A 14,856-nucleotide genomic window follows, 5' to 3' on the forward strand; every position below is an offset into this window, starting at 1 on the left:
AAGCCAAGTGATGGGGGTTTCAGGTTGATTGATGACTGCAGTGGTTTAAATCCAAAGAACATAAAACCCAGACTTGAAGATTGCAGGATTTGATTCCCTCCTATACTCCAGTCTCTTTCATTTTGAACAATCTGACTTCAATTAAGCCTCTTTTTTAGAGATCTCACAATTTTCGGAAATGCTTATTACAGCTGTACATAATTAAAAACATTTTAAAGTAAATTAATGTAAACAACAGCCTACACTTCTGCTATGAAGTAATGTTCATTACATGTGTACATTACAAAAGATGTTTTAAACTTCAGTAAGAAGGACTTGAAGAGATGATGTAATAATTCCTTTGACAGACGTACAAGATTCTTAATACAAACAAAATTAACACAGTCTTTTTTTTGTCTCAGAATTGATATTTCACATTTCCATTCTCTAATCTGTTTGTAAAAGAGCTATTCATTAGCATTTTTAATGACCATCACACACTTCCAATGTAAATGTCCATACAGCACAAGCACAGGCTGTTTCCACTATTATCTTGGTAGAAAAACAACAAGTCTGTGATTAAAAAAATAAATGTAAACTAACACATTATTACTTGTAATATTCTGAGAATGTGGAAAACAGAGTTAGAGCTGAGACAAGAAAGACATCATACATCATTTAACAGCATAAGCCAATTTAGGGAAAACAATAAACAAAGACAAAATGCAGACTTCAGAAAGCAATATGGGAATCTTCTCCACTTCATTAGCTAGCAGTTTGCATATTACTTATCCATGTAGCAGCCTTTTCTTTTTTGTCAACCAGATTATGCTAGAAGATGAAACTTAAAGGCATAAGGAACATATAGATCAGTAATCACACTTATCTAATGTATTGGATTTGGAAGCAGGACCTTTCAGTAGAGAATCATTTCTGCTAACATGCATTACCCACAAGAACCTGAATCATAGAATCCACAGCATACGTTGGCTTCCTACTTCAGGAAGTGAAGACAGCAGGGCTGAATTTACCAATCTGCAAAAGTTTTCTGTATTCAAATGACATTTCTTCCTCAAGCTAATGGAAAACTACAGCTTTGATCTTCAGAAAGCAAAGCATATACATCTGTTTTGCTATTGCAGGGTGGAGGAAACAATTAGATTATTTTCCATGCTGCATGTCTGTAATTTCTCACAATTGTTCTACATCGACCATCAGGGAAATGCAATGTTAAAAGAGAGACAAGGCAGGTCAGATGATTTTACCAAAATAAGTGGTCCCAGTTATATTGAATACCATGACAGCAAAAATTCCTGAGCCCATCTGAGCTTCCTATGTGTAACAGCTTCCAATAACAGAGCTGCAGCCAAAATGAATTACAGATAGGAAAAGCCCTAGAATAATACCAGCCAAACTCATCTCATGTTACTTAGGCAACACTATTCTCACGGATTTCAGCTGAGTTTCTCCAGATTCATAATAGCATGAAACTAAACTAAAGCACTCAAGATCTAGAAAAACACATCAAATACACAGAAGGCATATTCTTTCTAATTGGAGTTCACCATCAAGCAAGCTTCAGGCTTGGTGCCAAAATCCAAGAATCTCATTCGCACAGTGAATCCTCCCATCACCATTCTGATGCTTTTCCTGGTGAGAGCTCCTGTCTCTGAGTTAGAGTATGGTAACTGTACACCCCCTGCTCCTTGTTCTCTAGCAGATATGTTAATAAGGTACTGATAAAAGCCACTCCATTTTCAATTGAAGAAATTCTTTGTGCTTCAGTATAAAATAATAAATCATAGACTATTTTATGTTCTGTACAGATACCAGTACATTACGAGACTGTACCTGAAGAATGAAAATCTGAAGAATTAATTCCCAATCTAAGAAGAGTGTGTGGATGCATAAGTTTAGCACATGTAAATTTCAAGGCTGGAAGTAGAACTTTTATTAATTTTTTTTTTATACCGTGCTAGCATGTGACACATTAGATCACTTTATAGTTCTGTTTCATTAAATGAATACATTACTGCCTACTCTTAGATTGCAAAAAACTTTCAGACTTTTCTTATTTACTAGTTAAAAGGCTGCTCAGCATGGATATCCAAAAAAACTTCCATTTTATCATACAGCTAACACTCGGAGTTCATCACTGTCCATCTGCCAAAAATAACACAAACTGCCACTACTGAGCCAAAAAACTGTAGCATGTTTTTACTACCCAGCCTTTCTCCAAGAACAATAACTGTAATCTTGTAAAACAAAATTCTACCATTTTATTTGTATTAACCCATTGGCACAAACACGGCCAAAATACCTTAGAATGGGAAGAAATCAAGAACACTTGAGTAATGAGGAGAAATTGGAAAAAACTAGGGGTTTTGTCTGTTCAAAAAATTACCTTATTGCATTGTAAATGCTTTGTGCATCCAGCTGAAGACAACTGATACTTTATTTTAATTAAATTTAATTATACAAAAAACACCAGTAAATAGCTATTACGAAATTAATAAACAAAATCAAATTAGACCAGTTTTGAATGAAAATTTCAGCCTAAACTGTATTTTCCTCATAATTTTTTATGCAATTTATCAGTGAGAACTCTTAAATCCTCAAAATTCTGCTAGAGCTATTTATACTAGAATTTAAAAGTCTGACATGAATCATACTCTCTACCAACATGTAAAGTAAAAAAGGACAATGGTTTTAAAACCCAACTTTTTAATGAATTCATACCCACCTGATCTCCATTTTGTATTCAGGTATGCTTTGTTGAGCCACAGGAACCCCATCACCACCACCACCTTCTATACTATACTGCACAGCACTCCTCAAAGCATGCAGCTTGAACAAACAAAAAAGCAATTAACAGATGGCTTAATAAGGCATCCAGTGTACAGCACCTTGACAGCAAAGAGCTAATTATTAATGACAGAAAACCCTGAACTGTCCTGATTCTGTATTTACAGGGTTTTGCCATGTCTGAGGTGATTCTTCAGCGTGACATTTTAATTATGGTCCCTGGATATAGGAGGGAGATTTACTAACTTTGATCACTGCAACAGATCTAATCAAAGGGAAGACTGATCTAGGGAGCATTCTGAAAGCTCAGGAATCAAAGGTGGAAGTGGAAAAAGATGTCAAGTCAGCAAAAACTCCCAACTTTCACAACAGCCTTTCTTGGGATGAGGAAAGGCCACTAAAGGTAATCCTTAGTGGATTAGAAAATCCCAGAATCAAAGAACTGAATCACAGAATCATTATGGTCGAAAAAGACCTCCAGATCATCAAGTGTAACCTTTTACTGAATGTCAGCATGCCAACTAAACCACAGTACTAAGTGCCACACGCAATAATTTCTTAAACACTTCCAGAGATGGTGACTCCATTTCTTCCCTGGGCAGCCCATTCCAACATCTAATGACCATTTTAGCAAAGAAATTCTTCCTGATGTACATTTTAACCTTCCCTGGCACAACTTCTGGCTAGGTCCTCTTGACTTGCCTCTGGTTGCCTGGGATAAGAGACCAATCCCCCATCTAGTTACAGTCTCCTTCCAGGCAGTTGTAGAGAGCAATAGGCTCCCTCAAGAGCATCCTTTTCTCCAGGTTAAACCAACCCTGAAAGAAGGCTGCAGAAAGATATTGGTCTCTTCTGCCAAGTAACAAGTGATAGGACAAGAGGAAATGGCTTCAAGTCCCAGGGAGGCTAGTTGGGATCTTGGGAAAAAATTTCTTCACTGAAAGTTTTGTCAAGCACTGGAACAGGCTGTGCAGGGATATCCACCACCCCTGGAAGTATTTAAAAGATGTGCAGACTGGCACTTGGGGATTAGTGGGTAAGTTATGGACTTGGCAGTGCTGGGTTAATGATTGAACTTGATGGTATTCGAGGTCTCTTCCAACCTTAATTATTCTATGGTTTTATGGTTCCTGTAATGAAGACATGGATAACCCAAATGTTCTGTTTCACAGAGCAGTAAGGCAAATCCTTCAAAAGTACTAACACAACAAAGTATACCAAGGAATCATTTTGAGACACTGTATGAAATGTTTGTCCATCATTAGAACTATAACCTAATGTTTTACATAAAAATTCAGAAGTATCTGTATACCACCTACTGACCCTCATTACACAAATATTAAAATTAGCTTGTATACAATGATCATTTTTCCCTTACAATAGTTCTTTAATGTAGAAAATCATGATCTTTAGTTTATGGAAATCTGAATGTATATGTACTTAATAATCCAACTAATTTTTGACAGACAAGTATTCTTGCGTGCCCTGATGACATCACAATTGTACTGACAATGCCTAATGCTCACATACATATTTAGACCAGAGAAGACCACTGCCATTACTTCCAGTGTAGAGATGGAGGAACAGTGGTGGTACACAGAGGATGAGCAGGCCCCTCAAGCTCACCCAGCAAGCCAGCAGCAGAGCCAGGAACAGAGGAGTCTACATCCAGCTTTGGGTTTTGCCATGTCACAAGAGTGCCACAGTAAATATGGCAGCAGTATGCATTTAAAATACAGCATTTGTCACAGATACATACCTGAAAATGGGTTCTACTTTTGTACAATTTGGTGAAATTAAACTGCTTCCTTTTACTTTGTATTGATAACTGAAACTAAACTTTGCTTACTTCCCTCCATCATTGAGTAATGTCTTTTGCTGTCTCCTGTCAGAGCTGCTGTACACAATCCTGTAACATCTTATCTGTCACTTGCTGGAAAATATTTTGGATACTCTAAGGAATATTATGCAAATGTTATTGCGTTTCTTTCACTTCAGAATTAATTCAAAATCAAAGATCAAGAAATTCTTAATCTTAAAAATGCAATTCTGCAGTGAACACACAGCAACTCAGTCAAATATTTAGGTTTTTATCTTCTGGCAAATTCAGCTTCAAGGTATGAAGACAGAACAGAAATACCTTGTCTGTGAGAAGTTTGGTAAGATTCTTCTGTTTTCTTGCTAAATACTGATCATACAACTGAGCCAGTTTAGCTGCTAACACATGCTCACGGCTAAAGCAGGGATGATGGGTGAATATCAGTCCAGAAATATCAATATCCAATTGAAACAGCCCCTGAACATCTCCAGGTCCAACAAAATACTGATTGGTAGATGTCATTTTTATTGCCTGAAAAAAAGAATAAAATAGATTTACAGATTCTGACAACAGTATCTTCCAAGGATTTTCTTAGTCAGAAAATGACCCATTTAGCATTATCTACATTTAAATGCTGAGTCTTAAACTGTGTTAACCTCTTGCTTTATTGAAAAGTGGGTGGCACAAAACCACCATGGATATTCTACACAACAGAATTTTTATAGCCCATGTGACACTGAAATAAGAAGTCATCTTCCTATACTGAAGGTTTTCCTGAGCAACGAAGCCAATGACACTGGATTATTAAAAGCAGAGCCTGCTAGTTCTCTTTTGACACACTTATTTATTTCTTTGTATCCTCTTAGACCTGAGCTCTAGGCTAGAGTCCAGCTCTCACAGAACAGCTCTGCTTGTAGATTAGGAAGACAAGGAGCTCTCCTTGTAGATTGTGTAGATTAGGAAATATATGACTTGCTTTCCCATTCAAATACCAGGGAAATTCAGACCAATGAAGGCAAATGAAAGCTTTCAGCAACAAAACTTAAAAAGCCTGCTAAAATCCACCGCAACCAAAAAACATCCACGGCTTACATCCTCAAGTTACTGATCTCAGAAGAGAATTAACTCCCAGCCTGACTATTCCTGCTCTCTTATTAGGATCCTTCAGAAGACATTCAGAGATATTATTAAAAGACTATTATGTAGTGTTTGTTGCAGTCCCTTCCTGAGAAGAGGAAAAAGGGATTTGGAGGGATATTTAGCTGTTGCATAGCTCTTTTATAGGACTGATATAAATGGCCAAGAAACACACTTGAGTCCACCTGATCCTTCCACACTTAGTTTCTCATCAAAATGTTAAATAAGATACAATGTGCCATAAAAATGATAACTTTGAATTCCTTATGCTCTACCTATTTCTCTGCCCATAAAGGACCCTTAAACTCAGTGTGTTATCACTGTGACTTAGATATTTCTATGTCACTGTTCATGTAAACACAGTGTTCTTCAAACATAACCTCATTTGGCCTATCTTTACATGATCTAAACAGTAAATTTTTCCTGCCTGCAGAAGCACCCTGCACACATCTGTGGTACTGGATGCAGACTGTGGATTGCATATTTATCACCAGCTTCAACTGAAGGGCCACATTTAAATCTGTATCAACAAAAACAGTCAGAAACCCTTGTGTGTCCCAAAAGAGCACTCTGTTTAAAAGTCTTAAACGTCAGCTTTTCCAAGAGGGTAATAGAGTTCTAATAACAATTAATGCTTCCTTCAAGATTGCTGAATGGTTTAAACTGAAACTTATTTTGATTTGTGCTGATTGAACATTGAAACTGCTGTCTGCCAAGGTAGGTATTCTGGAACAGGAAAAAAATTTACCACAAAAACCCTGCAAACAAAACAAAACAAACAAGAAAAACAACAAAGAAAAAAAACTCCACAACCTCATAAAAATATCTGAATTGATGCTACGTAACTCAAAATTAGTTTCTGTCTACATGACCAAACTTTATAAATACACTAATAAAGGAACTACCCTACTTCAGCATGAGACTGTCCAAGGGAGTCTCACAATGATCTTACTGACCCACAGACTTCAAGTTTTTTGTCATGGGCTGACACTTTACTACTTCAACCAGCACCACCAGCTAAACTCTTCATCCTTTTGTATGCATTTTTACAGAAAAAAGCAGATATATACTTAATAAAGTAGAACTGATTTAAAGAACAGATGTGAAATAAAAAAAACAAATGGTCAATAGTCATGATTCTTAGCACAAAACCCTTCAGGTCACGGGGGTTTCTGATGCAGAAGAACTGGGATACTGGGTCTCAGGAATCACATATATGAAATATCCTTACCTTTCTATACACTGTTTCAAGTTCTGGTGCAATGCCTTCCTCAAGTGAGAATATTGGAGGCCTAGTAGAAGACTGTTTAATTGGATTAGGCAATGCTAAGATTTTGCCATCATCACCAAACCAGTCTTTCCCCTATAGAGGAAAACAAATTTATAAATTGTGTCTTAGTTTATAAAGGAATACTTGCAAAATAATAATTCTTATAAAAAATACAGAATAAAAGGTGACTATTGTTTGTTGGTTTGTTTTAGATTGTTTGTGATTAAAATGACCAAAACTTTCCTAATACACCAAAATGAAATCTTCAAATATACCAGAGGCAAGTTTCGAAATTAAAAGACCAAGAAGTTGCTCAAACTTCAATTATACTGATTCATTTTTCCTTCAACAGTCAGTGTTACAGATTTGAAAGGAAAAGAAAAAATCAACTTACTTAAATTATTTTAAATCACTAAAATGGAAAGAATTTTAAGTCTTGTTTTACACAAGAGCTAAATGGCAGGTCAGGTAATTTATCAAAGCACCTCTCAAATCTTTTATTCCACAATATGAACTACTTAAACACCATCTATGAAAGCAGTCTGGTAACTATTTTACACAGCAATTGCTGTCTATAGCTTTGCATGTTCAGCATTGTCCTAATTCATCACTCTGTTCTCATTTCCTGGATTCAAATATAGTTTAAACCAGTGCAGATGCCCAAGGATGCTGCCCTACCCTGTTAGTTCCGTACCTGTTCTAATCTGACCATTGAGCCAAATGCTGATGTGGTAATGCCATGAAGTCAACCAGTTAGAAAACTAACAGGGATGAAACAGCCCATTTAAAAATTTTAGATCCAAATGTTCCCAATCTGATTAACAAAAGCACATGGAGAATACACAGAATCACAAAAAAATATAAAGGGCAGCTGCTGCTCAGGAGTTTCACTCTATACTGAATACATACCTTTCAAAGTATAGGATGATAATACAGTAGGACAAATTATATCCAAGCCACTTTCCCATGTCTTTCCATAAAACATTCTTAAAAATCTGGAAGGACTCTGAAACCTCTCTGATAAGCTATACCAATATTTAATTAGCCTTACAGTCTGATCAGTGACCTGCTCCCCAGCAGGCTACAAGCAGAGCCAGGAAAAGATACCAACTTTGTAAGACCCTATCTGTTATTCTGCCAATGGGGCTACACTAAAAACATGCTCCTACAAAAATCTGTATTTCCCAACACCTGATGCTGCTAAACATTTTGAAGATGAAAGCCCCATATTAGCATGACCATCCCTTACTTAATTATAAAAAAAATAAGATACTTAAAAAGATAAATAAAATACTGATAAAAGCTAAATTAAAAAGGTAGCAGTGACTTACTTGGTCCTGTCTGAGAATTCTGTTTTCTAAAATATTTTGATTAGATTGTGATACAAAGGGCCTTTCTCCAGTGTAAAGACCTTCATCCTCAAGGTACCTAGGCTGCATATTTCTAGGCATCTTCTCAGAAGCAGGCACTAATGAGAAATTAAAAAGAAAATCATGTAAAATATCTTATACCTGTAGTTTTAGTTTGTTAATTCTTAAAATGAACTGTATATTAAGTATTAAGTCAGAAGAAATAAATACAGAATTAAAACAGGTCCTTATCTTAATTAAGACAGTACCACAAAATGTCACAATTCTAATAAACTGATAACTAAAGATTTCTTTACCAAAAAACACTTCAAGTTACTTAGTGGAGTTTAGTGTTAATGACTGCTTGCAAAGCATTGAAAAAACCCTCGAGCAGCAATTGACTAGAGAAGCATTTCTAAGCCTTTCCAATGGAAAGTGAAACTTTCAGATTAATCAGATCCACTGTTAATAAATAGTTTGCTTAAGCTAGTCTCATACAAAATACAAAACATGCACGAGGAGTTATGTTAGTCATATAACAGTCAAATAACAAATGTGAAATTTTTTTTGAAGACCTGTCTGCAAGGCTGTTTCACTGTGTGTATGGATTCAGTATTTTTCAAGAAGCAATCTCCAAAGAGGGAGAGATTATACTGAGGGTTACCACAAAAGTTTTCCCCTAAATCAGAACACAGTGGATCACATGGGAAATAGTCAGAACTACAGTACAGGACGTGAAAAAAACAGGCACACAATGACAAATATTATGACATTGCACTGCAAGCTGTACTGGTACCATTCCAGTATATACTGGGAGATGTTTCTATTTCTTCCAGTTCAAATATCAGATAGCAAGTGATATTATAAAGCAATTTTTAGGACTTTGAAGTTCTGTGGGAATAAGGCAAAAAGCTCAGAGATATAATCAATGCCTCATACATTAAATAACAGCAGAAGAGGGGCCAGCACCTTGCATTTCCTACAGGCAGCAGTGAGGAAGTTACCCCAGGCAACTGAGGTGCCCTGAGTAAACCTGCCAGAGCAGCAGGTGATGACCTGCTGAGGTGTGCATGTTCCCAGCTGTCAGACCTTTCCAGTCTTGACTGGATGATCAGTGCTAGAGAGCTGCAATTAAACATCTCTCTCTGCTGCCAGAGATAGTCAATGCAAGATTTCTTCAGCAGATCAAAGGCTGCCATGCTATGCACAAATACAGGAACTAAACACTAAGCACAATCTTCATACCTGCTGACATGCTGGGAACAAAGAGAAATTCTTTTTCCCTTTTCAGTTGTTCAGTGTAGCTTTCCCAATCAACAGGTTTCATTACTAAAAGGTCTTCATCTGTCTGCTCTATGAATAAATCATCATCTTTCACCAGGCGTACATCTTCATCCTACAGGTTAAGGGCAAACATCTGTTAGTTAAGGGCAAACATCTGTTAGTTTGTTTCTTAAGAAAGTTTCTTGGGAAAGTACTCTTTGAGAATTTTTAGGGAAATCAAAGATGCCATTTTAAATAGACTAATAAAATTAACAGAAGTCAGAATAAAAAATATGAACATTTATCCTATAGTTCTCACCGCTTCATCCTCCTCTTGTTCATCTTCATGAGTTTCAACACATTCCTCTCCTATCTCTTCTTCTTCATTTGATCCATTCTTTTTCCTGGCTCCAGCTCTCATTTTCTCTGGTACAGCATCAAAATTGAAGGTAAAGAAATTGTATGCTTCTTCCTCAGAAGGAAAATCATTCTGGAACTAAAAAAAATGATGAAGATACTTTATTATGGTATTTTTAAGAAAATTAGGGCAAGTGACTAAATCTTCCCATTAATAATATGAAACAGCAACATGTATTAACATTTGTTACAAGATAATTACTACTTTATCTCAAACAAAACTCACTGAAATTCTGAGGCTAACCAAAATTTGTAAATTATTCATGAAACTTTCACTATATCTATATATTTCATTCAATATTTCTTGCAAAGTTTTGTGTAAAAAGTTACTTGGTTTAATTTTAACATTCTCATTGTTTTAAATATAAACCATTTGTGAATCAGAACATCAGAGTTTAAATTCTGGCCACACTGCAGATATCCAGGTAAATGATATTAACAGAAATTTCTAATGGCCTTTTGACTCTGAAGGATTCATGACCTTTAGCTTTAGGATGAATCCTCTAAGAAAAGAATCAACAGAAGTACTTTGTGGCTAATAAATATCAATATACTAGTCTTTAAAATGCTTTAACTGCCAACTGGTGGCATTCAACAAAAAGGATTTAAACAGAAGACACATTTTTCCTGCAACTTCCAGTAATTGTGTCCAGACGGATTTACGAGAGTTTTTTGGTTATTTAATCAAATGATCCAAAGCCATTCTTATATTTGATGAAGGTTCCTTTTATATACTTCAATTGTTGGCATATACTGCTTGTGAATTTTTAAATTAAACAAAACCTCGCCACTGCCCAAGACTGATTTCTGTCTGCTTCTTCAAACAGAATCGTATAACCACATAAAGGTTAAATTGAATTAATAGTCATTATTGAAATGGAGGAATTGGTACTTACTGTTGACTTCTGCTTAAGCTTTTTTACAGAATCACGAAACTTTACTTTAGATGGTAAATGTGATTCACCCTCTGGCATCTCCCTGAATTTATCATTATCAGACTGCATAAAAACATATAGATAAGTTTTAGGGTACATTTAGTGAATCATAAAAAAATACAAACAATTGACCACAGTTATTAGATACTGCATTTTTATAGGAAAAAGTAACAAAAGAGAAACATCACCACTGTGGTAACAAATGGATTGTATATTTATTTTACAAGGCTACATCTAAGTATTACATAATTCCTTTGGGTTAAGAAATAGACTGTAGAGTAAGAAGGAATGGTTCATTGCTAAATGACAGTAGCTGTCTTCACTGCTGATGGGGTGATTGTTCCTGCACTCCTGAACACAAGCAATCACATGCTGATGACCAAAGGGAGAGAAAGGAGGCGGCAATGGCCAATGTTCCCCTGGGGCAGACAGCCCCAGGAGAGCAGCAGGGTCAGGGGTGCTGCTGGCAGGGACTGCAGCCCAGCTAAGGGAATCAGGGCACTTCTCAGACAAACCCTGCTGCAATCAGGAAAACCCAGTTTGGTATTGTTTAAAAAAAGGTGGTGTTCATTCCTTGGATGCTGAAATACACACTTGATTGTTTATTTTATTCTCTCAAACAGTTATTGCTAGGCTACTCCCTAACTCCATGGGTGACATGCCCCTGCCTTTTCATGAAATGAGGTATCATGTTTATTTATTCCCAGTTCTCTGAAGCCTTATCTGTCCCTACACAGAGATCACTGTTAAGGCCACTGGTTCTGAGGTTGCTTCAGAAAGTTTCTTTAAGTGCTTCAAAGTGATTTTCATCAGGCTTAACCAAAAAAAAACATCTACCATTCTATCTGTTCTTCCATTCTATCTGTTCTTCCTCCTTGTGGCCTGAATTGTTAGATTAAAGGAAGGCACTTCTCAAGTTTGCCTCTATTACACCTACACTTCAAACTAATAATATCAAATAGAAAATCTCAATCTGAATCTGATGGCCACTTGTTTAACAACAAAAGAATACCTTGTGCATGAGTAAGTACAAGAAACAAAACCAACGTGTGGAGGGTTTCAATACACTTGATATAAAATAAACAACTCTAATAAGGGTATCACTTCTGCATTTTCCTAATACAAATATACTAAAGTAGTACTACTTAACTGAGAGCTGTAATAATTACTTATTTTAAGATAACATTGCCAAGAATCTTCCCACAACATACATGAAATGGCAATTCTCCCCTAGACAAGTGATTTAGCCAGGTTAAATCACATTGTTTGGAATTCCACATAAAGGCGTTACTGCTATATGCTGTTATTTCCTGGGAATAACACATTCTTTGGAACACATTTTTACAGGCAAGAAATCTCTTTGTGAATTCTGAAGAATATGAGTGCCAGTTCTGCACAGACAGAGCCTTTGGTTTTTTTTTTAATATAAAATCCATTTTCTACAAAGAAAATGCTTATATAAAAAAATCTCAACATAAAAGGTAACAAGGAAATACAATAAAATACAATGACATAAAGATAATATCCAGTATTTAGCAATTGCACTGTTCATGTTTATATAAAGCTCTATTACAGAGGGAGCTTTATTTATATAAAGATCCTGTTAGAGTAAATTTTAAATACTTCAAGGGATCTTAAGCAACAGAATTTATGAACCTCTAAATGACAGAAGTTTCACGTGATGTCCACACTACAATGCAAGCAATTTATTACTGTTAAATATATACAGTAAAAACAATAATCAGAATAGTTCCTTTCTGGTTACTAATTCAAACAGTAGCATAATTCTGACAAATGAAATTGATCTTCAAGAATGTGCACACTTTGATTATTTTCATGCCTCACATTCACTTTCTTATTATGAGAATAGCTAGATACAATGCACATTTTACCTTTTTATCCAGTCTGACTCCTGGTTTTCTTTCTCTGATGCCCTTTAAGAGCCTTGGTTGTGGACTGGGGTTTTCTTGTGATAAAGTAATTTCAGCTTTTATCTAAGCAAACAAATGAAAAAAAATGTTTAGCTGTAATAGGAACAGAAATTGATCAAAGCTACAATAATGCCCAGGAATTCAACACTTCCTAATATTTGTGTTAGGAACAGAATATTTTAAGTGATTTTCCAGATCCATATATTAATACACCTTATTAAACTGTACAGCAAACAAACAAAGAAATTCATTGCTTTTAATATAGTGTAAGAAATTTTTTGACAAAGAGCACAGAAGGAACTTGTAATGACTGTATCATCTGAATTACAAAACAATGATACTTTTTATATTACTATCAACAAATTAAATATAAACTTTAGAAAACAAAATAGCAATATGGAATGTAACTGTACTGATGAACCGAGCTCTCTTTCAGCTCCAGAAATAACTCCAACTCCAATTCACAAAGCACAACACAAGTAAAATGAAGTAGGTGTTCCTTGTAAGACTGAGGTCAATCAACCAGGATTTCAGAAGGACTCTTACCCTCGCTGCTTTTAGTTTATCTCTCATTCGCTGCCTAACAGAAAGCTCTGCAAAGCTTGTCCTTGATGTTGAAGGAACAGGTGGCAACTCTGAAACAGAGAAAGCAGCAATGTGTTTAAATTAAGTATTTTTTGAAAGAAATGCATGGAAAATAAAACCATTTATACCAGAGTCCCATGTTCTAACAGAAAGAACTTGCAAGAGAAAATCTGAATAAATTAAGCATTTTTTGGAATCCAGTCTTTACAAAGTATAATTTAAATGCCTTTAAACTGCAGCACCCTTCACTATACTTCATTACCCTTCATTATATACTATGAACCACTGTAAGAAATGCTTAAGCACACTTTTAGTCCACCATCATTTACAAAAAACCAATACTTTCAGATAAACCTCACTACTACTGATTCTACTCAGAATCATCAAGAGATTTAGGAGAATTCTAATATTTCCAAATTATACAACTTACTGCCTGTATTTGTAGAAAGGAAGTATCTATTGCATTTGGAAACCTTCAAAAGAATGAACAAGGTGCAAAGAGCAATCCCCCTGTTTTGCAGGAATATTCAGCATCTCCCTCAATCTAACACCTTTAAAAGATTTATTAATCATTTGAATGGTGCAATAGTGTTTATCCATGTACAGAACACACAAGCAAGAATCCTCAGAAAGTCACATTTGCTCAAAGATGGCCCATGAAAAGTTTTTGGAATTGAGAAAAAAACAGTGGCAATTTTAAAAACTTCAGACTCACAAAAGACTGCAGCACACAGAAAAAAGGCTCTGTCAGCTGCAGATGGAAATTATGAACTTTAATTGCAGTATGAAAGGTGGGTACAGGCTGGAAAAAAACATTTAACTTTTTATTCTAGCTCTGGAACTGAGTCCCTTAAACAATTATGGAACCTTCACCAGAGAAAGCTTTTAAGTTAAAAAAAAAACCAAAACAAACAGACAAACCCCAACCCTCAAAGAAACTCAATCAACCAAAAAACCCCACCAAACCCAAGTATCAAGACATAGAAAAAATATTTCAAAGAAGAAGCTGGTCTAGAGTTTTCTTTAGATTTTCCTCTTGTGAACTTTTTCTACATTTTATTCTGTTCAGTTAGCATGCAAAAACATATTCTATTTCATTGCAGCAAATGCATCATTTCATTTTCTATTCTGATAAATGTAAACTAGAAAGGAACAGATTAGATGATGTGAACTCCTTTACAATTGTCTGTAAACATTTCCAGACAAGCTAGGTGAAAAGTGCAAACATGCAAAATTAGGGCAGAAAAAAATCTGCTGCTACTTTTAAGCACCTCATCAAGATTCAGAACTTATACTCTGTATGCAGAATTCTTTATTAATTAATCTGTTCCTTGAGACAACAGGGTCATTATGTTTTATATATATA

The 14,856-nt window shown here is 35.6% G+C and overlaps 1 protein-coding gene across 1 annotated transcript in view; it reads right to left on the minus strand.

The window, feature by feature from the left end:
• The window catches only part of LOC130252567 (complement C1q tumor necrosis factor-related protein 7), a 114,406-nt gene that overhangs the window by 33,905 nt on the left and 65,645 nt on the right, over positions 1-14,856 (minus strand). Inside the window, exons 2-10 of the mRNA XM_056490231.1 lie at positions 13,452-13,540; positions 12,867-12,968; positions 10,936-11,037; positions 9,942-10,118; positions 9,605-9,755; positions 8,342-8,478; positions 6,972-7,103; positions 4,925-5,134; positions 2,723-2,826 (exon numbers count right to left, since the gene is read on the minus strand). Coding sequence (XP_056346206.1) covers positions 2,723-2,826; positions 4,925-5,134; positions 6,972-7,103; positions 8,342-8,478; positions 9,605-9,755; positions 9,942-10,118; positions 10,936-11,037; positions 12,867-12,968; positions 13,452-13,540 — 1,204 coding nt within the window. The remainder of the gene's footprint in view (positions 1-2,722; positions 2,827-4,924; positions 5,135-6,971; positions 7,104-8,341; positions 8,479-9,604; positions 9,756-9,941; positions 10,119-10,935; positions 11,038-12,866; positions 12,969-13,451; positions 13,541-14,856) is intronic.

Source organism: Oenanthe melanoleuca, chromosome 4 (genome assembly GCF_029582105.1).
Source record: "Oenanthe melanoleuca isolate GR-GAL-2019-014 chromosome 4, OMel1.0, whole genome shotgun sequence".
Taxonomy (NCBI): Eukaryota; Metazoa; Chordata; class Aves; order Passeriformes; family Muscicapidae; genus Oenanthe; species Oenanthe melanoleuca.